The 24,430-nt window shown below is 41.3% G+C and overlaps 1 protein-coding gene across 6 annotated transcripts in view; it reads left to right on the forward strand.

Moving 5' to 3' along the window:
* The window catches only part of RTN4 (reticulon 4), a 44,586-nt gene extending 22,301 nt beyond the window's left edge, over positions 1 to 22,285 (forward strand). For 3 of the 6 annotated variants that reach the window (XM_075204039.1, XM_075204040.1, XM_075204041.1), the window contains 6 exons: positions 9,133 to 9,340; positions 15,402 to 15,540; positions 18,928 to 18,997; positions 19,998 to 20,044; positions 20,212 to 20,270; positions 21,256 to 22,285. In XM_075204039.1, the coding sequence (XP_075060140.1) occupies positions 9,133 to 9,340; positions 15,402 to 15,540; positions 18,928 to 18,997; positions 19,998 to 20,044; positions 20,212 to 20,270; positions 21,256 to 21,298 (566 nt within the window). In that variant the 3' untranslated portion in view covers positions 21,299 to 22,285. Of the gene's footprint in view, positions 1 to 1,597; positions 1,753 to 5,061; positions 5,206 to 7,749; positions 7,826 to 9,132; positions 9,341 to 15,401; positions 15,541 to 18,927; positions 18,998 to 19,997; positions 20,045 to 20,211; positions 20,271 to 21,255 lie in introns of those variants that run through there. The other 3 variants (XM_075204042.1, XM_075204044.1, XM_075204043.1) reach the window with 3 other exon arrangements.
* The last annotated feature ends 2,145 nt before the right edge of the window (positions 22,286 to 24,430 follow it).

Consider the following 24,430-nt stretch of genomic DNA (forward strand, 5'->3'; position numbering starts at 1 on the left):
ATTTGGAGTTGTCTTGTTAGGCTGGGTACACACTACAGAGAATTTCTCCACATGGGTTATCATAACGATTTTACCATCTATTTGTTTGTTTTTTTTTAAAAAAAAAAGGACCGCAGCATGCCGTTCATACTAAGCACATTCTACACGATTTACCTTCAGAGCTGTGCGCTTCATCTGTCATAACCAATGGCTGAAAAGATTGTGACTCTGCACACTCCATAGGGATCTATGGACACTGCTGGTTGTGAGTGCAAACACATTGCAGGATTGTAACTACCTTGCTCCATCGTTGAACAACATTTTTAGTTTGGTATAAAAATCAAATGAAAGTATATTCTTTATAATGATTATCGTTGCAGTGTACACACTAATACGATATTGGGCTGAATGATCGTTTATTGGGCGATTGGCCCGATAATCATCTGAAAACACTGTAGTGTGTACCCAGCCTTATATTTTCTGATCTTTCTAGACATAGCTGTGGTTTCTTGCTTCCCCCCCATGATATCTTTGTACATCCCTTGTTCCATGCCCCTGAGTTATTGTATTGTGAGGGGATTATCACACCTAATTTAGATTGACAGCAGGTAACAGCAAGGAGATCAGGGAATGACTGATGAGCTCTGGCTAGCCCCTTAAGAGTACTCCTTATTTTACTGATCCGTGATTGGATTAAAGTGACTACTTCAAACAAAACACAGAAAATTTTTAAGACAACACTGTTTTAATGCAGTAATCGAGGCCACCCCTAGTGCCAGGTTATTGGGAAAATCTAACCACTATCCCAAACACATTGAGATCTGTCCATAGGAGTTCTGACCCTTGTTGTCCTATTTGGTAAAATACGCCAAAGAAGTTTTTGGTTGATTTCCTTTGATGTCTATAGATTGTAATTAATTTTATGTTTAATTGGATAAAAACACCACCTTCAGATTACTTGGAGAATGTGAAATAAAATAATCTTGGTAAATTGATGCATAAGATGACACTTGTCAGTTCTGCAAATATTCTGGGGAGGGAAATAAAAAGTTATTTAAATTGTAGTGTGGGCATGATCAGGCATCATTCTAGGGTTGTTTATTGAAGATACATTGGGGGAGATTTAGAAAAACTGATGCTAATCTATAGAAAATTGTGCCCTCCCCCTCCTATAGTGCAGCTTAGATTTGCCGTTATGGGTAACTGCACCTATCCTGCAGTTACCTGTGAATCAGTCTTTGTATAACCACACACAGCATTTTATTTTTATCAGCAATGTGGATTGAGCTCTTAAGCAAGACTAACATTGCTAAATACATTTTTTGGGATGTAAGGAGTTGTCACTGGTTACATTGTCCCTAATTTGCCCCTTAAACAGCTGTGCTTCAGATTAAATTGAAACAGTACCTGTAGAGAGAGTGTCTGATGTATCTGTGGCTATATGCACCATCTGTAAATATCTGTATATTGTGTCTGCCATACTATACTGCCCAGGGCTGCAGCACAGTGATTTCAGCAGTAAGGAGATTTGGATGAACAATGGTTGGCTCTCTAGATGACATCACTGTGCAGCACGCCCATGTGACAGTCAGGTGACCCTTGAGCTGTGGAGCAGAGGGCAATCTGTCTGCTAGCCAGTCCACAGTTCTGCTGCGAGGCTTGGAAGGTTCACCAGCTTTGGTAGGGGTATGCTGAAAATCTGATTTTTACCAGCAAGGAGGTTGGATCATCGGGCAGAGATGGCATGTCAGCTGGGTAACTGGAAACAAAGAGGTATTTTTCCTTCTACACTGCCACATGATGCAAGAGAGCACTGCCACTCTGTGCTTTAAAGTCTCTTGTAAAAGGTTTAGCTTAATACGTTTTAATCAGCTTCTGTGCTGAGCATTGTATGTGCTTTTTCTTTTTTTTTTTTTTTTTTTTAGTTTCTAGGTAACCAACATAAATTTGGTTGTTTTAAATCTTTATTTTTAGTGCAGAAGCCTATACTTGGCAAGACAGATGTGCACCCTTTAATGCCAGTGATTTTAAGTGACTATTATTATGTGAGTTGAAGTATTACTTCATACTGGTGTCCTTAGAGTAGTACGAAGCTTACACTAGATTAATGACCTATGATTTTTAGAGGAACAGCCTGAGAATGTAAGTTTGTGTACATGAGTATATTGCTGGCATGTAGCAGTTGAACAAGACATGATCTAGGGTAATGTGTTCTCTGCTGGCATTACCCTGCCAGGAGCAGTCATGTGCTTGTTTTCTGCAGATAATATTGCCTGATTAGGATATAGAGTGCTGCCCTTAAAGTTATTGTGTTGTGTTCTTACGTTTCTTTTGTTGCTGCTGTTCGTATAATGGATCTGAATATTTTGTGTATTCTTGCTGAGGTTCTGGAGTATATTACTAGCACATAGTGTAAGTAATAGAATGTTGTGTAATTGTGGCTGTGTATGTGCCTTCAGCCAGATGTTCTAAGCACCATCAATATTATTTTATATACAGAAGGTGCAAAGACCCAGGCTCTCCTACACGCCGAGGTTCCAGATTGTTATAATGTAAAACAGTCATTGGTATGTACCCCTGAAGTGTTTTACTGTCATTATAAAAACCCTATTAAGAAATCGTCCTCCCAGGCAAAGGTCAGTTTGAGTGCCTGGTATTTATCTCCCATTGCTACTAATCTTATCAAGTCATCTAGGGCTGAATGCAGGTACTTGGTCTCTATGTCTAATTACAATCCTCTGGCTTGGAGTTACACAAGATATAAAGTTATAAACCACATATACAGACCGTCAGGTTACACAAGACAAGCAGGTACACACGCTGAACAAGGCTGGGTACACACTGAAGAATTTTCCAACCTAGGTGTTATCTCAGATGATTGTACCTATGACTGAAGGTCCGATCAGTCTGATGACTCGTGCATACACACTGACACGATTTACCTTCAGTTCTGTGCTCTTCATCTGGTCCTCTAGTCTACAGAGAATGACAGCACAATATTCATTCTTGTCACATTGTCACACTGATTAAAACCGCCTTGTTATAGCTATCCACATGTTCTAATGAATTTCATAAGCTTCTGTGACTCTCAAACAAAACATTCTCAGAACGAACAAATTAATTATTCCTTCTACAGCACTCACTACATTTATTCATCAGGACATTCATTGCCAACATCGGCTGTAATGAGCCCGACTCTAAACTATGGAGATCGTGAGCATGAGTGTATACACACTGCATGATCGGACAGAAAATATTAAACCGTACAACCAACCAAATGAAACGATCGGCACTTTGGGACGACTTTAGATCATCGTGTCACTATGCACACGGTATCTGACCAAACGGTCAGATGTTGGCTGACTGGAGGTATTTTGTGCAATCATCGGACCAGTGTATACCTAGCCTAAGTCTGTACACAAAGATAGGTGTTATGGCCATTGTCCATAGTATTGGTGATTTGTAGTTACAATCACATTCTCCCACCAGGATTTATTGCACACTTCAGTTCTAAAATTGCTTTTAATACAGATTGAATTAGGTCTTTAATAACCTTCCACTGTAAGGGGCATATTCAATTAACTTTTCGGCACGTGACTACGCATGGCTGCGCGTGTAAACTGACAATACGGTACCACAGCATTGTGGATTTCCCTTCATAAACCTATAGTGTGTGCAGGGAAATCCGCGATGTTGCGGTATTGGGACTCGTGCAGCCGCGCGTAATCGCGGACCGACAAGCTTATTAAATTTGGCCACAAGTGTAACTTTATTTGTTACATTTTTGATAACCGTGCACATCTTTTGCTACACGTGTACTGATACTGGCTCCCATATTGGCATACCTGAAAATCTAGTTAGTAATTGCCACTGGTGGTGCGCACACGCCACCAGGGGCCCTGTGAAGTATTTATTTACATGTGACTAAAACCTGCTTTTCATACTGGATCTAGTGGCCCTTAAATACAGGCCTGTGCTTACCAGACATCCTCTTCCCATCTATTAATGCATTGTTGCCATAATTTTTTCTGGACTGATGAAGGACAGGAAGAAATACATATAAACATAAATACATGCTTTAACATAAGCCATGTGTGAGGATTTCACTGATGTAATGTGTTTGTAGTGCTGTAACTGGACATGTGATGTTTGATCCTATAAATGTTGGCCTGTTAAAACTTTGTAATCTAAATAATCGGAGTGGAAAACCTCTGTCCTCCTCCCCTGTGGTAATTACATGTGTTCTACTAGCATCTGTTAACATTAGTAAAACACACATAAATGGGTATGAAGCCGTTGTTTTTGGTGTCCACACACCCATTACCGCTTTCACTACCATTACAGAAGCGTTCAGTATTCAGAACTTATCTTATTCTATACACATGAGATCACTGTTTCTAAATGCATTATGGAAACCTACAGGGATCACTAATGTATTTGAGTGTGACAGGCATTTACATGTCATGCATTTTTACTAGTGTTAAAAGAAGGGGGGAAACAAATAGAAACCCAACTCCACACCAGTGGGTACCTACCTGGCCTTACACGCAAAATCTACAAATTCCCCCCCCCCCAAAAAATATGGATAGTTATTGCACTTTTCTTCTCATCTCCCTCCCCCCACTCACCATGCAGGAGGGCACAGCCATGCAATGCTTTAAAACATTAAGCTAAACCTTTTACAAGCGACTCTAATCGGCTTCTGTGCTAAGCATTGTAAGTGTGCGTTTTAATTTCTAGGGAACCAGCATAAACTCTGTTTTGTCCCTTTTCGTTATTGATGCAGTATTGTGTATATTGCAGGACAGCTTTGCACACTTTATGCCAATGATTAAAAGCACATACATTGTTTGGGATAGGAAACTGAAGTGTAAGTGGCTGAAGCTAGCAGTCACTGGGAGGCTTTCTGGTTGGAGTACAGTTATTTAATGAGAGAGGGTTAGGAGACCATTGCGAAGGTGTAAGACCTTTTCGGCTGCACATGAAGATCCCCCCTCCCCATCCCCCCTGTGCCTTCTGTGCAGCCCATTGACTGAATGCTGTGGATCAGCAACTTATTAGTCTGGGGTGTTGGGGGTGTGTTCTGCCCAGGGCTGAGTCACACAGGCAGTTGCATGTTCTCTGTGACCTCCTGAACGCTCCAGCAGGAAGTGATCGGAGCTCCAGTTAGTCAGCTGTGGAAGGTCTCAGTGCATGTCAGCAGCCTCAAGATGGACTCCAAAGCTGGTCAGTGTGTGTTCCAGGCTCTGCTGTGGGGAGAGAACTATAGTCCTTGTTTTCTGCATATTTAAATCCTCAGTAATCTCTTTGTAATTTTAAATAATAATCTTTGTCTGCACTTATCTTACGGTGCAGCTTTATAAGAGCATGTTGTTGGCTCTTGTTGGTTGTACATTTCTCTATAAAAGTGCTAGATACTGGGTGATAAACAGTGTTCCCGATCTTGGTAGACCCTGGACTTGGTGTCCCGCAGGGCGAGCTTTACATGGAAGCCGTAGATGCAGGCTGCTATTTTTAGTGCTAGCAGATGCCAATTCTGTCTCATCCTTACTTACCAAATGTCGCCGGCTGCAGCTGCTGTATTGAGGATCTACTTTTTCTCAGATCCTAATTGAAGTTAGCATCTTGTTCATTCAGTTGTGATTTTGTATGTTTTACAGTGGTTTGAAAGTAGCCTGTGAGAAATGTCAGTATTTCTGGTAGATGATTGCAATGATTTTATAGTTCTTTCTGTAATCTGCAAGTGGCATCTCCTGAAAACATGTGCTCACACCATGCTGTTGTCTATGAATACACCAGTGGATTAGATCTGAAGAACTAGCTTTGTTTGTTTGTTTGTTTTTCTCTCTTAACTGCTGAGTAAATGCAGCCCTAGTGCATGCTCAGTGCTTTGTTTTTGCATCTGAATAGTCCTTAGGAAACTGTAACAACAGGACATCCTTATCTGATGCATGGCTGACTTCAGACATTGTCTGTTTCTGGGATCCGCGGAATAATTAAACCTTTCTCTAGGACTTCTGGACTCCTTAAGTCTGAGTGTTGCCAACTGACTTCCAATATAATGAATTTGACTGATCAGTAGGTAGATTACCTGTGGGCACCATTGGTCAATCTCTGCATCCCTGATGGGTCACAGATTACCACACTTCAATTCAAAATATAAACGCTGACGTTTAGCTGTGGGAGAATCCCTTGTATGACACACGGTGGCTTCTTTTTATGTGCACACTGTTCAGTGTAATCAGAACACAGGACGGCTTGTAACTTTGTGGGTGTACAGACTGGTGCATAATCGCTGGCACTGTGCAAGGCTGTTTTTCTGCAAGTCTCTAATTGCAACACTGCTGGCATCTAAAATTTGGCTAAATTTGTCCAGGCCTGGGTCAACGGTCAGCGTCGCACCCCACATGATGTAACTTTAAAGATGGCCACCCCTCCCCCATAGACCGCATCCTATTCATCTACCTCATTAACATGTCTGCACCACCAAGGGGTGACATCTATTAACACTGCCGTAGCATTGTTGGTAAATCACCTGAACACATGGAAATGGTATTCTATTTGGCAGTCTACTGCCTCAAGGTGACCTATACTTCACAATACCGGCTTTATATTCTTCAGTTCCATCTGTTACCTTGTACAGTATACAAACTCTGCTTTTTAATGACCTTTCATAGGCTCATTTGTAAAGGCCAGGGTAATGCCCCCAAAAATGATCATTACAAAAAGAAAAGGGGCAATTGACCTACTTGGTTTCATCCTTGCATAACACATTGGGTAGTGGCAGCTGGGTGCTTTATGTAGCCATTGGGATCATTACTTGGCAACAGCACAAAGTTTAGGTGCAGAGTTCTCACAAACACTGAACTTCATAAATGATGTCAGTGACAGGTTACTTAGAACCTGTTATGTACATTAGTGTACTGACAAGAGTTCATTACTTCTGGTCCTAGGAAAACATTTATAGGGGTTTTGTTCACTGTGCACAGCAATGAGAAGCCGAACGTCCAGTAGATTACTCCACCTACATTGATACAAGTGAGCTTGCGTCTCTGGTTTCTGTGGGGTTTATTTTTTTATATTGCACTCAGACAATTAGAACTTCCTTCCTTTTCATAACTTTAGTGCACCATTTTATAGCTGGACTCCAGAACTGTCTTTTTATTCTACAGTATATAGACAGGTCCCCTTTGCCAGGGGAGCCAGGTAAAAACCAGCATTGCACACAATGGGAATTGGCCTTGCATAAAGGGAAGCTGCATTGGGTTATGCATTCTTGCATTTATAAAGAAGTTTAGGCTTCATCATCATTTATTTATATAGCGCCACTAATTCCGCAGCACTGTACAGAGAACTCATTCACATCAGTCCCTGCCCCATTGGAGCTTAGTCTAAATTCCCTAATATAGACACACACTCCTCACACACAGACAGACTGACAGAGAGGGAGAGACTAGGGTCAATTTTGATAGCAGCCAATTAATCTACCCGTATGTTTTTGGAGTGTGGGAGGATACCCATGCAAACACGGGGAGAACATACAAACTCCACACAGATAAGACCATGGTCGGGAATCGAACGGATGACCCCAGTGCTGTGAGGCAGAAGTGCTAACCACTAGGCTTTGTGCATAGTTCAGATATTAGGATAGTACATCTATATCCCCAATGAAGATCAACTGCGTGCAAGCTGCTTTATATCATAGAAGTAGTAACTCGCTTGTATGCAGCCAGAAAGTAATATGGCGCCCGGAGCTTGTAATGGTGCGAAACTGAGGGGGACCGACTGCCCTATTCAGCAGCTTAACATGCCATGCCCGACCAAGGAACCTCCGATTACCGGACAGGTAAGTCCCTCCAGATGTGCCAGACAGTTAGGTAGCGATCGCTCTGCGGACTTGTAGCGCTCTATCCTCCCGACTCCTCCAGCGCTTTACCCCCAGCGCCTCGGGCACGATATTCCGCTACTCTGCGCATGAGACGCTATCAGCGTGTACCTGTTTTTATCTGCAGGGCTTCAGGGTTCACTTCTTACACTTGGTGAGCAGTTTTAGACGATTTTAGTCACTTTGCAGGAGATGTCAGGATATTCAGGCTGGAGAGCTTGTAACAGTGGGTGCTACTCCATGCTTGTCCAGGCCACGCCCCAGGCTTTTTGCATAGTTAAAAATTGCCCTGTGTTCTTTATCTTCTTCCTGATGAATATACACAGGGTCTGACTATAAAAAAAATCGTTGCCTATATTGCATCGGGAGAAACTTTCTATAGTGTGTACCCAGCCTTAGACGTGCATGTGAGGACATTTGTGATACAAACCTGCCTGTTGCATGCACTAAACTGTATTTAGAGACGCACATAATATCAGTGTTATACTGAACATGTGGCTGTGGTTTTACAATACACTGAATTAATGACACTCACTGATGCAAAATTTTTGAAGCTTTAAAATTGCATTCTACTATTCCTGCTATAATATAAGTGTCCTGTAATTTGGTGCAGTTGTCCCTTCAACTGTATAAATCAGTTACTTGCTGTTTCTGCACTGCTTGGATCTCGCTTATAGCCCTCATTGTGTTATTTTTTTAGAAAGGTACAACCAGATAAGCATGTTGGATTAATGTTGAATGCATTACGATGTTTAGAAGCCGTGGCCCTGAAGGGGTGGATTGTGATTACTGTGACTGCACATTGCTGTCCGTAGTGGAAATCGCCACCTACTGCTGCTGCTTTATAGCATCATGTTTGGCATTTCCCCCGTGCGTGGCTGAGCTGTGAGTCTTTGCCATGTTTATCTTGCAGTGAACTAAACCTTATTTAGAAACGTTTGAAACACATTGTCTGACACTCGCTGTAATCCTGACAAATTTTATACACTTGTGTTTGATGCTTTTTCCAATTAACCGGTTTCTAGCCAGATGAGCAGTGTTGTCCTCCCAGGATTATTAAATAATCATTTCAATGATTCCTGCATGGACAGTGAGCGTATTTTCATTCATGTAGAAGTCTGTATCGTGCAATGAATGTATAGTTCTTTTTTTCCCAAGAGAGAAGGGTTGTATGTGTTCACATCCTTTTTGTTTCTATTTGCTTTTTCTGATTGTCAAAAAATGAAGTATTCCTTTTAATTGTGACTGTTCCCTTTTCCTTTGCCTAGTGGTTGACCTCCTGTACTGGCGGGACATTAAGAAGTCTGGAGCGGTGTTTGGTGCCAGCCTGTTCCTGTTGCTGTCTCTAACAGTGTTCAGCATTGTCAGCGTGAGCGCGTACATTGCCTTGGGTCTGCTCTCAGTCTCCATTAGTTTTAGAATATACAAAGGGGTTCTGCAAGCAATTCAGAAATCTGACGAAGGACATCCATTCAAGTAAGTATATAACACTGCTCTGTAGCAGGATTATTGCATCATTTCCTTGATTAGCACAATGTTCTGAGTTGTGAAACAAAGTTTGAAAAGTTCTTGGAGGATACCATTATATAAGATCATCAGTTATTTATATAGCGCCACGAATTCCGCAGCACTGTACAGAGAACTCATTCCCATCAGTCTTTGCTCCATTGGAGCTCACGGTCTAAACACACACACACACACACCAATTAACCTACTAGACACACACACACACACACACCAATTAACCTACTAGACACACACACACACACACACACACACACCAATTAACCTACTAGACACACACACACACACACACACACACCAATTAACCTACTAGACACACACACACACCAATTAACCTACTAGACACACACACACACACACCAATTAACCTACTAGACACACACACACACACACACACACCAATTAACCTACTAGACACACACACACACCAATTAACCTACTAGACACACACACACACACACACACACACACACACCAATTAACCTACTAGACACACACACACACACACACCAATTAACCTACTAGACACACACACACACACACACACACACACCAATTAACCTACTAGACACACACACACACACCAATTAACCTACTAGACACACACACACACACACACACACACCAATTAACCTACTAGACACACACACACACCAATTAACCTACTAGACACACACACCAATTAACCTACTAGACACACACACACACACACACCAATTAACCTACTAGACACACACACACACACACACACACACACCAATTAACCTACTAGACACACACACACACACACACACACACACACACACCAATTAACCTACTAGACACACACACACACACACACACACACACCAATTAACCTACTACACACACACACACACCAATTAACCTACTAGACACACACACACACCAATTAACCTACTAGACACACACACACACACACACACACACACACACACACACACACACACACACCAATTAACCTACTAGACACACACACACACACACACACACACACACCAATTAACCTACTAGACACACACACACACACACACACACACCAATTAACCTACTAGTATTTTTTTGGAGTGTGGGAGGAAACCCACGCAAACACAAGGAGAACATACAAACTCCACACAGATAAGGCCTTTGTCGGGAATTGAACTCATGACCCCAGCGCTGTGAGGCAGAAGTGCTAACCACCTGGCCACTGTGCTGATTTATTGATTTGTCATTGAAGTATTTGTTTCCTAGTGAATTGATTGGCTGAATACTGGAAAACGTCCACCTCCATTCTTTAGGGGACCCACATCTTGCCCACCCGTGTGGGACATCGGTTTTTGCACCAATAGGAAGAAATGCAGCATTATACTCTGAACAATCTGTATAGCGTTACGCTTCTTGTTTTGCAAGTAACATGGTTTTCATAGCTGTGTTTTATAAACTGCTTTCTTATCTTTTAGATAAGCCACATTCCAAGCTGACCTTGGCTAATGTAGATTAATGGTCTGATACTTGAAGCTTTTCTTTTTAGTGGATATAATACCATGCTTATTATAGAAGAGCACATACACTGTTAAGAAGTCTGGATTCCATTTCAAATTGAAATGTTTTTGGGATCCGTACTCTAAGTGTTCCTGGTTTACAATAGTCCTAGCTGCCAAGGTCAGCAGGACAATGGTGGGGACTGTTCAGTGCTACTACATCTCCTTTATCGTTTATATAGCGCCAACATATTCTGTAATTCTTTACAATTGGGAGCAAACATGGTAATATAACAATACTGGGGAATACAAGCGTACAATATACTTTATCACCTGTCTTGACTTTGGGCACTTGCACACCTATCAACTTTGTGTGTAATATCACACATTAATAAATGCATGAAAAGTTAATCAGAAACAGGACAAATATCAGTCGATGGTTCCACCTTGTCATCTGGTGAAAAAAAGCATTAAACAAAATTTAAAGTGCACGTTTTTATGCAGGTATGTCTAGATCTCTAAAGCTTTAGTGTTATAATGTACTGACGGTGACAGTTGACCCTGATCCTTCCCTTATTGGCCTAGACTTGGGTTCATGATCAAAGAAAAAACACACAATATCCTGGAGTCTGAGCAGAGGAGCACAGATTGCTTTTCACGCTACAACTAGCAACAAGAGCTAGTGAAAGCAAATACAAGTTTATAGTTACATATAGGATATTAGGGACTATATTTTTCAGAACTGGTTCTACTGTTAGGTCTATTTTGCATACTTAACCCCTACCTGAACTTCTCTGGGGAGATCTGTTGCTTGACTGGTCTGTTACTTGTGATGGCAGACACAGAAGCGATTTTATTTTTAATTTCTGACTTTACTATCCCTTTAGCTCTGTTGATTTCAACTGCAGATACCTCACTTTGTGCTTGACCTATTGCTGTTGTAGCTCTTTTTGGAATTTGGGCAAGACTTGGGAAAGACTCAAGCACATTCCTTGTGGTTCCTGCAAAATAACTTGCGGCTTCTTCAATATTTGTAAAAGCAACATTGCAAATGTTGCACGTTAACACATTATCTTTCTGTATCAGCTATCTGATGCAACGCTTCTTATTTCACCCAATGCAGAATTGTTCTTTGTGTTAAATGTAAAGGGAAAACTGAACAAAGGGCAAATTTTCTCAATAGTGAACAATGTTAGGGATACTCAGACTGCAGCGGTCCACTTTACTGATCACTCATACTAATAATTAGATGCCGTCTTCTGGTCTATGGATAAAATAGGCACTTCTAAGAGGAGTATTGGTGTGATAAGAGACAGAAGTCTGTAGCCTTATGCAGCAGCTGTCCCCATCAGTGCATGCTCCAGAGCCAGTACACCCTTCATGTTAAAACATGGTTTGTTTTGAATACAGGAAGATAAATATGGAAGACTACAAATAATTCATGCCATGCACAGCATTTGATTACACATAACTGCATATTTGATTAGTTACCCACCTAGAAATATGGTAACTATCGGTACTTTTTTAATAGATAGGATACTTTTTGGATTATGTGGTTTGTCCTTAAGGGGGGGGGGGATTCAATTGCAATTACGCTAGAAATCCCTGCTCATCTGCAAAGAAAATTGTAATTAGTGCGGGGTCATAATATTAGAGACACCAGAGGGGGAAGGGGAGCTCCTTAGTTCAATACTGTTATAGGATTAGACTGTTAATGGTGAAATCCTAGTATTCTCCTAGGATTTTATGAATTTAACTTCCAGCAACAACTGTTACAATCTAGCGATGGAACATTGCACAGAGAATAGGCGGAGTTTATGATGAATTGTGCAACAATATTACATTTAGTTTTTGGTGTGGCAATACCACAAGGAGTCATAGCAAGAACTAATGGCTGCACATTTCACAAAAGCTTCTAATTGGAGGAGCTCCTACCCATACACCGGCTACACATGATACAGTCGTCATGAGTCGCTGGGGTATGTTAGTGCTGTTGGGTGTAGACATAATCTACCAAGAGACCTCATATTTGTGTTTATTTTGATCAGATTATTGTGCATAGGTCTAAACTTGGCACACGCCGTGATATCTGGTCAGTTGCCATTATCTCACTTCGTGGCCAATGTTTGCTGTGAGTACTTTGAGAACTATTTATCTATAAAACTTTAGTTTCAAGCTGGTCCTGCTCTTCAGTCCAAACAGTCGGGTCAAGGTCTTGGCAGAGCAGCAGGACCAGCTTGTCATTTAATAAGTCTGCCTACATGTGTCACTGGGGACTGTCAATAGACAACTTCCACCTGCGTTTACAGGGTGTATGGTCATCAGTGCAGTCAGATCAGTCAGTCTACTATGCCCAATAATGACCTGATTGAGTGGTTATTGGACTTGTTAGCTTATCATGCTGCAATATTGCTGTGGATAGAGCTGTATGGTTGACTCTCTATTATACTATGCTGTTTTATTTTCACACTTACATTTCCCCTTTGCTAGACTGGAATAAAATCCATTCATTACCAAAGTATTTGGATTACTTTTAATACATGTGTGGTGTTACTGTATGTACATAAAGTTATAAATCTCTCGAACTGGTTCTGGTGTCATCACTTCAGGGAAATGTGTATTATAGAGGATAATCGCCTACTGTAGTTTATTATGGATGTTAGAAGTTGGCTCTGAGATTTTTTTATGGTCACTAGCTCATTTGTGACTTGTAATAGCAATGTGATTACTGGGAGTGACTTATCCCATTATATAAACGGACTTTATCTTGTCTGCATAGTACACATTGCATAACGTTGTCCTCGTAGCTTACAGTGTAGAACCTGACACTGCAGACTCCCATTGATGCCCTTATTTTAGTTGCACCATGGTTTATCTCCAGCAAATTCTCCTTATGCAGACATACTCTGCATACTGCTCAGTTTAGTGGGAGCTTATGTAATTTCTCAAGGTCACCAGAGCAGGAATGTCTTCCCTACTGCTGACCCATCATCAGACCTCGTGCCTAAAATATCTTTCCCATTAGTTTATTTCTTGCATTACCACCTCACTATCTTTGTACTACAGATTGTAGTACAGTAAGCTGCAAATATTTAGCAGACTGAAGGGGGCTATACCTTCTGTTCAGTTCCTGGACCATAGACCTATATCACAGGAAGGTTTGTATAGTGGCTGCGAGGGGAGTTCATTTCTTCTGCTCTTGCACAGAACATTTGTAGAGCGATCACGGAGTTCCTTGGAGGTCTCGGTTTACAGAGGACAGATTTATTTTTGGTAACAAACCTTACAGCGCGGGCTAGCTGGTGTGGGGGAAAAGCTTATAATATTGTATTGCATAGTCCCCCTTTATATATAGATTCACCCGGGAGATTAATTGCAGAGCCAGGACTTGAGAGGGTTTTTCACATATTTAATTAAAAGCTCCCTTAAGGGCTCATGCACACTACACTGTAAAATGCCCACCTTTTACCTAGGTTGTCATCCACCAGCTAGAATGGCTGTCTAATCCATACCTCCCAACGTTTGCGAGTCCGGCATTGGGACAGGAGTTGTGGCCACGTCATGATGTGACGTGGTCAAGTGGCGATGGCTGCCCCAAACGCTCTTCACCTCCCATCCGCGGGACAAAGGCATCCTGATTAGTAGGGCTGAACAAAGCCTTCAGATGAGGACTCTCATCTAAATTAGGACTATTGTGAGGTATGCTTTAATCAGTGCAGAGGATGTGGTGTTACTAACAGTGCGTGAATGCACTTCTCTTCTCACCATTGCTTTTGCCTGGTATGTAATAATCATTTGCTAAGGATGCCCAAGCTACAGTGACCATGGCGACTAGAAAATACATCCCCCAATACTTAGAATATATCAACAATATTGTTACCATTTAGTAATTCACAGCTGGAAAAATCTAGGACCAGAAACGTCAGCACTTAAAACTTCTGCTGCCTAAATGATTGTGACAGGGTGTATAGATATCAGTGGGTGGAGATCTGCCTGACTTCTGTGTGACCAGCAACACAGAGAATGTGATAATTAGAGAGTGACATGAATGCTTGTTCACTTGGAGGCGGTCCTGTGTGACAGGTGATTACAGCCAAAGAGCGCACTGAGTGGTCACCTGACGAGTGCACCTCTGCGGAGTAAGATACCTGTGACCGCTCTTCATAGGAATCGGTGATTTCTGTCAACAGCGAGAAAATAGAAGAATCTAAATCGTTCTTCCTCAGTCTTTATTCAGTATTTAGTGTATGGGTCTTTAAGATGTGCACATTGAAACAAAGATTGATAAGAAACACAAAATAAAAAGGGGGCATGACAGTGGGAGAATAAACCTGACCAGGGTTGAACACATTTCTGAATTGCAATTAAAATGAAGAATTGTGAATGTCGCCTACACATTGTGTGTGAATAAATAAATGTTTGATCAGATGTCGCTGAGAAGCAGAACAGCCTCATTCTGGCTAAAGAAATAAATGTAACAACCTGTTGGGATGAAACCATTCTCTGCCCTCATCCTCTGCTTTTCCTTCCAGATGCTGTTTAGAGTCCAATGTGGCTGTGTCTGAAGAGCTTGTCCAGAAGTATTGCAATGTCGCCCTGGGACACATTAACTGCACTATTAAGGAGCTGAGGCGCCTGTTCCTGGTGGAGGATCTGGTTGATTCTCTGAAGGTAGGTTTCACAAATCCGAAAGGAAAACCTTGTGTGTAGTGATTATGGGTCACAATTACATGTGATTTACAGTTACAGTATTATCCAGAATGCTTGGAAACAGCTGCTTGTTTTTGTGACTTGGTGCATTCTTTCCCCATGCGATCCCTACCACGCTTTTCTTATTAAATTGTTTAATGCCCAGTTTGCTTTCTTCCCTTTCGCCCCATGTCTTTTGAATGGCATATTACCACCATGTGGTTTACACAATTCACCCCTTCTTGTACCTGTTCATATTGTCTTTATATTGTATTCAGTTCCCAGTCACTGTCTTATTGTTTAGAAGTTCAGTCAATATAGACTAGAAGAAACCGTCTTATCTGTATGACCTTATTAAAAGCCAATTTTTTTATTTAGTTTTCAGAACCCTGGATACAGTGGGTTTCTAGGTAAGGGATCCCATACCTTGGGTACAGTGGGTTTCTAGGTAAGGGATCCCAAAACTTTGGGTACAGTGGGTTTCTAGGTAAGGGATCCCATACCTTGGGTACAGGGTACATAATTGACTGCTGTCCTCTTTGTTAGACTGGTTAAATGTGTCCCTCGTCACTGGTAACAGTGGTTAGTGTGTTGCTGTCACTTCTGATGGTCAGCGGCATCCCGTGTAGCAGGTCCATAGGCCCCAGCTGTCACATACGAACGTGATTGCAGGCGCACAGAATCTCTTGTAGCCCAGCTGTCTCCTCTAAAGCCCCCGTACAGTTATGACAGTGAAAGGAGACTCCATAGAGGAACCTGGTGGGGTTTCCTTTTTGTATGTGCAACTTATAAGATCCCTCTTAAACTAGTGAATTTTCACAACAGTCAAATCCTTCATCATATAGAGGAAATTACATTTTAGATATGTTAATTGTGAAGAGCACTCAACATTTCTGAAGCTCAGTTGTCATTTATTTGCATGCTGCAGCTATATAGAGATGCGGATGAAGAAGTTTGTTACCTCTAGCAACCAGTCCAACGGGCAAGAGCTTAATCTGTGTTCTTCAGTTTGTGTGAATGTCCCCCACTGTCTTTTAACAAGACATATAAATAGCTGATGATGACAGCAGTGCTTCCACTTAACATAGCCCTGTAATTCAGCAGTGTGTGTCATTCCAGTGCTATAAAGTTAATGTGTTTGTACTCAGATGTAAATGAGTTCCCGTGGGAAACCAATAAGGGTAACAGGACTGTTATATATGGCCATTGCAAACCCCAAATGTAAGCGTGTCATGTAGAGAGCACAGGGGCAGTGCTGTGGGCAGGCTGACCTGTAACATGAAGACACGTTGGCATGTGGACAGTCTCCAGACTGCAGTGCCTATTCCTAGCTGTGCATATGTAACTTAATGCACTGGTGGCCTGTGCATTTCTATGGAAGTGACTTAGCAGACTGTCAAGTGTTCTTAAATGATGGTCTCAGGTTTAATTTAAAGGTCACTACATTTCTGGGCTTATCAGCAACAGGAAAGTCATTGATAGACAAGTTTGTGGCCTCTTATATATTGTGCCTGTATCATAAAGGCAAAGCACAAAGTCTCCACACAAGGATCAATGTGGGTGTTTGTCTTATCTGTGTGTGTATAGAGTTATAGACTCCGCTGGCTGACAGTAACTAGTGAGACTGTAAGAAGTAGCCGCTGACAAACAGCTGCTATCACCTTCCCAGAGGCAGCACTGTAACCTGTGACCCAGTCCAGCAAATATCTCAGCTTTAGGAAGTAGTGCAGCTTTATCTTGTAGGAGCTACCCTTAGCATCAGGTGTCGTGTCTAGCCCACACTAGGGTTTCACACCCACTGGTGGTTTATTATGTGTGATTTACTAGTGTCTGTCCTCGCGTTGCGGCCCTACTGCTGGCATTGGGGTTGTGGTGTGTGGGGGTTTTTTTTGTTTTGTGTTTTTTTTAGTAGCTGTACCTTGTGTTGAAGTTGTGAAGTGGTGGCACCAAGGAAAGCTCTAAACGAGGAGCGATTTGGGGGGGGTGGGGGTCTCCTATCCTGATACAGGAGTAGAGCTGATGCCACGTATTCATGGAAAGTGAAAGAAGTACAATGGTGTTAGTGATCAGTGGTCTGAGAATTATGGCCCAGGCATATTAGACTTTACATGTTATATTAATCTGCTGCTTTAAATTGTCCTTTAACTTCATTTTTAGTGCGTTATCAGGATAAGGGTGACCTGTAATACCAGAAAAGGGAACCTTGAAGCGTTTGCTTCTGTGTTTCCTCTTTTACACAGATGTGTGAAGTAACTGAGACACTTGCTGAAACCTCCTGTTTCTGGTGTCTGGGATATATTGCACAGGCTGTTACTTGTAAGGTAGATGTACCAGATACACCCAGTAGTCCAACATTGTCCTGTACATATTAAATGTCTGATTTGACAGTAACAACCCCTTTAGACTAGTGCAGGGTTTCAGATTGAAATATGATCTGTAAAGTGGCCTTGTTGCCTACACATCGCAGTCAGACATTTAGTGAGCTGGACACACATTGGAGAATAGAACCTGTTAGTGTCTCACGTCCCAGTGATGTCACTGATATTTATGTCAGTGTTGTCATTAGTTCCTGGTGAATCATTAGGCTGAATATTGGTCCCACCCACAAAATGGCAGCACTCACTGTGTATAGGTGACAGGCTCACATAAAGAATTGACTTGCAGATAATTGAAGAAATGACCTAAAGTTGTATATACAGGTATGGGAAGCCTTATCTGGAACTCGTGATCCAGCAGGTTCTAAAAACCAGAAAGGGGCTAACAAATTCTTGTTGCTGTTTGGTGATTTATCCAACTAGCCGGTTGCTCCATATTAAGGGAAAAACTATGTACACTTATACTGCTTGTATTCATGTTTACTTTCATCTAGGGGACTGTCCCTAAGTAACTAACGTTATGTATGGTGACTATACTGTATCTTAGTCCATCTCGCCAACTGCTGACAAGAATGTGTTCTTACCATTTTCTTTGCTAGAAAAGATGAAACGCTGCTCTGAGATTGTTGCTTAAAGGACGGTGTCATACGGCGCTCTTTACTCTGTTTAAAGTGCTGCATTTACTCACATAAAGTTGAAATTATTAACATTAAGCAAAACTCTGTCACAAGAACGTTTCCAATGACTCAAAGCACTGGCAGCTGGTTTCTGACTAGAGTCCAAAGCCCTGAATAAAACGCTCTGCAATTGTGATATATTTGATTTCAGCACCCTGAGCACGAAGGGCCATTATAATCTGCCAGACAAGTGCTGCACTTTACCCGCTGATATGATAATTAGGTGTAATCCGTAAGAGGCCCTGTGACACCACCCTAGAGCTTTCATGTGACACACGTTGTGTATGTTGGAGACAAAACTAATGTGATGTTTTCAGTTTGCAGTGTTGATGTGGGTGTTCACCTATATTGGTGCCTTGTTCAATGGTCTGACCTTACTGATCCTGGGTGAGTATGGCTGTGTCCTTTCTGTATCCTGACCACATACACCTGGTCTTTCTGACTAGTTATATCCATGTTCTGATGAAATGCTTCAGGAAAGACAGAATATGTATACGATTATACCTCAGTGCAGTGATGATTGACAGGGCTGCAAGGTTTGGCTAAATGACAAATACATTAATGATAGTTGACCTTTCTATAGTGAGACTTTAATTATAAACTCATTGATCTATAAGCATTCACAAATCTACCTAATTAGCTTTTCAAGTGACCCCTTCCCACTGTGCCAAACAACCAAATCTGTTTCCGCTTTGATCAGGTTATACATATACAGTTGGTTTATGTACAGACCAAATAAGAGAATTTCTAGTCAAACAATGTTTCCCTGTCTCCCGATGACCCACTTGTATGATGTGCTGGTTGGGTGACTTGATTTACTACAAAGCGATCTTTGTTTTTAAAAGGCATGTGGGCAGCATAAGAGTCCTGTATGGCCTGCTAGCAGTGTAAGCATATTTATACAGATAAATCCAAGTTTTACATTGTTGGATAAAATCATGGCTCAGTCTGATTTAAACAATATTTAAATATGACTGAAGCATTCTCATTTTAGGTTACTAGCTTTTAATGTAACTTGTTCTGTTTTAATGGCCATAGTTCATGTTTAAAATATTATATTCATGACAAGGCAGATTATAGTCTCTGAAATAGTTGATCAGTTGGTAGCATTGCACAATGTGTATTGGTACAGCTGTACAGTGATATTACTGTATGGTCTCCACATAGTTTTAACAAATGCAATGAATGGAGACGGTCAGTGCAGAGAAGCAACACCACGATCTGAGCTGGAATGACACGAATGTTCTGCTACTTTATGTAAAACTGTAATTAGATTGGTTCTTTATGTCAATGTAACCAGTTCTGTTATTGGCTACATCTATAAAACATGTTTAGTGCTGTGGAAAGAACTGTGATTTAATTCAGCAACTCAATCTTTGTGTTTCAGCACTGATATCCTTGTTCAGTATTCCAGTAGTTTATGAAAGACATCAGGTAAGCGCATATACCTTCTACATGTATGAAACTGCTATTGTTGGCAACTATAACCTGTGGTTAGACTGATTGGGGGAAGCTTTGTGCAGAGCTTTTGATGGGTCCAGGGGGAGTTGACATGTATGGAATAACTAAATATTCTGAATTTTATTTATTTTCCGTTGCAGACTCAAGTTGATCACTACTTAGGACTCATAAACAAGAATGTTAAAAACACAACAGACTTGTAAGTTTCTGTCTACTGCTGTATCGATCCTCCAGCCTTTGATGTATGCTTTTCCAATAGGTTTCTATAGCTTACTGTGGGAAGTATATTATTGTCTTTCCTGATCACTAAGAAACTGAGCCCAGACACCCACATTTAGGTCTCCCCTTAATTACTTACGTAATCTCACCCTGTATGATTTAGTCTGCTTCTATGGCAGGATGTGTGACTGCTGTGTTCCTGGTACAAGTGCTGGTAAACTCTATGTACATTACTGGTCTCAATTTACACTACCTACCATGTGCAGACAAATAGTGTCCCAATATTACCTGTAGCCTATGTACTACGATCATGTTACCGTATATACAGTCATCCCTGGTCCTTGCCAGATCTTGTCTTGTGCTTTCTGCATGAGACTGATCTGATGGAGATTAGTCAGAGGGCTCTCATAATAAAGATATTTAGTGATGGCAGCGAGAGCGGTTTTCGTGTGTTTGTGTTTTGCGACCTGTTCTGCCCTGGACACATAGAAGACCATTGTGATGGGAAAAGTCAGACTAGGAAGAGTCCTAAGGTGCTAGTTGCATTAATATTACTCAAATGTTAAGGAGTAAATTGTGTTTTATTTAATTTGCAGTTGCAGAAAGTTTGATGTTCATAGTGTTCTAGATAACACCTGATCTCATAAACCATTGCAGTATGTGCTGTAGAGAGGAAGCACAAAAACCAGAATAGACAGAAGTGTGTAAGAAACGTGACTTCCTCTCTATTAGAACATTCGTCATGTTGTGTTTCAGACAAAAGCAATAAAGTTATGTGGATGACTTTAAAGCGGGCCTGTGGCTTTCCTACTACTACAAGTACCAGCATGTTTCCCTGCCTGACAGTGCATGCTGGTACTTGTAGTTGTACAAGAGTCACACTTTGCTTAATCCGGTTCTCCATCTCTGTGGTAAATAATAATTTGCAGCAGTCATTAATCTGCACTATTCTCTTCTTTCTACAGGATCGCCTCTAAAATCCCCGGACTGAAACGCAAAGCTGAATAACTGCTACTAAGAAACAAAAACGTTTGCCGCAAATACCAATAGGAGCCTCTGAATTTGAGCGCTGTGTATTCGGATTACATGGGGTGGGTCAGGGGAAGACCGGCCTTGACATTGCAGTGCAATCTCCCAGATCTCTACATTATTTTGCAATGCAGTGTTTAAGGAAGAAACTGTTTTTTCTGCCATGTGTTTCATTCTAAGTATTGTAAGCTGCTATGTATGGGTTTGAAACTCTCTTTTTCTGTTTCTCCTGTGTGAAGCACCGTTTAATACAGAACTTTATTTGTTAATAGCATGCTGTATATTGTGCTTCAGAGGTAGTCTTACTGCGCTTTCATGGGCATATTGTTAACCAGCTCTTGCACTGTGTATAAACAGTTATGAACTACTTCAGTGTAGATTGGGCGTCCAATGCATAGCGCTCTGCATTATCCGCCCCTCCAGCACTGAGCCGGCTACAGAACACAAACCCCTCGTGATCATACCTAGAGACAACATGGCTTCTGCTCGGTATGATGGTAGCTCGTGATTTTAATCTTTTAATTGCCAATATCCATAGTGTTTTCGGAGAGCCTAGCTCTTTCAGTCGCTCCCACAGTGCTTTTCAGTTTTTGTTTTTTTATTTTTTAGAAGAAATGACATTCTAACTGCTAGCTTGATAGCACATATACGTAAAGCAAACCTACTTCTAGAAAACAATAGTGTCTGAAGGACAACCAATAATGTATACCAGTTTAGGAATGACACCTTATTGCTCAGTTGTTTATTTTTGCACAAACACATTTACAGTCACTTGAAATTTCTGTGGACCGAGTACTATAAATGCTGCAAATCTGTTTGAGTGAAAAGTCGAACTTGTTGCAAAAATGTGAAGTGTTTCACGGCTGCGGGAATGTGCTGAAGCAAGTCTTTGGAATGCATTGTGATATGTTAAAAACAACAAAAAAACACAAAAAAACAAGTATCAATAAAGCTTGTAGACCTTAACTTGTTTACATTTATTGCAGAACTGTTTTTTTGCTTTCCAAAAGCAATTGGGTATTTGTTATAGAGGTTGAAATATATCGATTTGTTTCAACTTTCAGTGACTATACAGCTCGGTCAAGAATAATTGAATGCGTTTTTTCTTAGTTTTTTTTCACATAAATAAACATATTAAAAAGCAGTCGGCTAAGAGGCAATAGTGCCATCCCCACCATTCTAAAATCTTAAAGGTGAGTTATTAGAACATAGCATGATGTATATCTCCTACTTGAGGAAACGGACAGTACATTGGGGTTTATATTGGTAAAAAGCTTAACCCATGGAAAATGCATAAAAAATATCCCTATAGGGACACATTCTGGGCTGATTAATCTTTTCAACCTTGCCCAGCATTTCAAAAGGGGAAACCTTGTGCTGTTCCTGGGAGGTGGCAGAGGGCACATACAGGTAGGAATGTGAGCTTTCTCTAGGCTACAACATACACAGTGATACATACGAATAGCCAGTCATTGTGACAATTGTATATTTCTACCCATGAGAGATGCACTGTCTGTTACTGCCACATGGCTGCAGTATTTATTTGAGCCACTTAATATAGTTTCAAATCTCTAATATTTCAAATGCAGAAAGCCAAAATACTTGCTAACATGTTTGATGCCATTAAATCCCCGACACACACATTTTTATTTTTTCCCCATATATTATGGTTTTATCACCATTCCAGATCAGTTTAAGGTATCTCAATACCTAAGGGTTATATTTATGAAACCACCAAAAAAAGAAAAAAAAAAGTCAGATTCTAAGCTATCATGTCATAGCACAGTGTTGGCTAACCTGTGACACTCCAGGTGTTGTGAAACTACAAGTCCCAGCATACACTTCCAGCAATAAGCTGCTATATATTGGCAAAGCATGCTGGGACTTGTAGTTTCATAACACCTGGAGTGTCACAGGTTAGCCAACACTGTTATAGCATGTATTTGACATACATCTGTCCCTTACCCCACTAGCTTAAGGAGTTCGTCACCTGGCTGTCCTCACTTGAAGACCCATGGATCTGGAGATGTGGCTCACTGGTAGAGAACAGCAACTCGACACCAGATCTTGCACCTTCCATGAATCAAATCGGAGAACACCTGCCCGGAGTGGCTCCTTATATCCAGGGTCAAATTTCCACAGTGCTCTCTCCCTCTTTAAACATTTGTGGGTGTTGGATCAGGGGGTTGGAGGAGGGAGTGGATTTGAGCTGTGCTTCCACAGTAGCTTCCCTACTGGGTTGCAGACAAACTGGACCAGTCCTGTGGAGGAACAATGGATACTAATTGGTCTTCCCCCCTCACTTGTATCCTGGAACCTGATCCTTTCACATAACCCACCTGGCTTCACTTTAAGAGCAATGAATAGCACCTTCACTACAGTATACAATAAACTACATCTTTACAATGAACTATAATGTCTGCTTAGACACTGCAATTGAACTCTGGTGAGTTGGGGGAACAAAACCAGGGATATAAAAAGTAAATGTCACAATCCACATATTGTGAGAAACGAAGGTCTGGTTAAGGTGTTCTCAAACTCGTTTCGTCACACAGGGGAGGTCCATCCTAGTGGGTTATATACAGCTGTGTCAGACGGAACAGAATTCACAATATTAGGTGGTTTTACGGCTGTAACTGATTGGTGTGTGGGTACACAGATAGATATAGATATACACACAACTCCCGATCAGCTACAGCATTAAAATCGACTGTCTAATATTGTGTTGTAGGCCCCCCTTGTATTGCCAAAACAGCTCAGACCCTTTGAGGCATGGACTTCAGAAGACCTCAGAAGGTGTTCTGTGGTATCTGGCACCAAGACAGTAAGTTGAGAGGTGGGGCCTCCATGGCTTGGACTTGTTTTTCCAGCACATCCCACAGATGCTCAATCAGAACGATATCTGGGGAATTTGGAATCCAAGTGAAAACCTTGAACTCATCATGTTCATAAACCATTCCTGAATAATTTTCGAAGTGTGGCAGGGTGCATTATCCTGCTGGAAGCAGCCCCTGCCATTAGACAATACTGCTGCCATGAAGGAGAGTACGTGATCTGTCACAATGTTTAGGTAGGTGATGTGTGTCAAAGTAACATCCACATAAAAGTCAG

The sequence above is a fragment of the Mixophyes fleayi genome, chromosome 3, assembly GCF_038048845.1.
Source record: "Mixophyes fleayi isolate aMixFle1 chromosome 3, aMixFle1.hap1, whole genome shotgun sequence".
NCBI classification, from domain to species: domain Eukaryota; kingdom Metazoa; phylum Chordata; class Amphibia; order Anura; family Limnodynastidae; genus Mixophyes; species Mixophyes fleayi.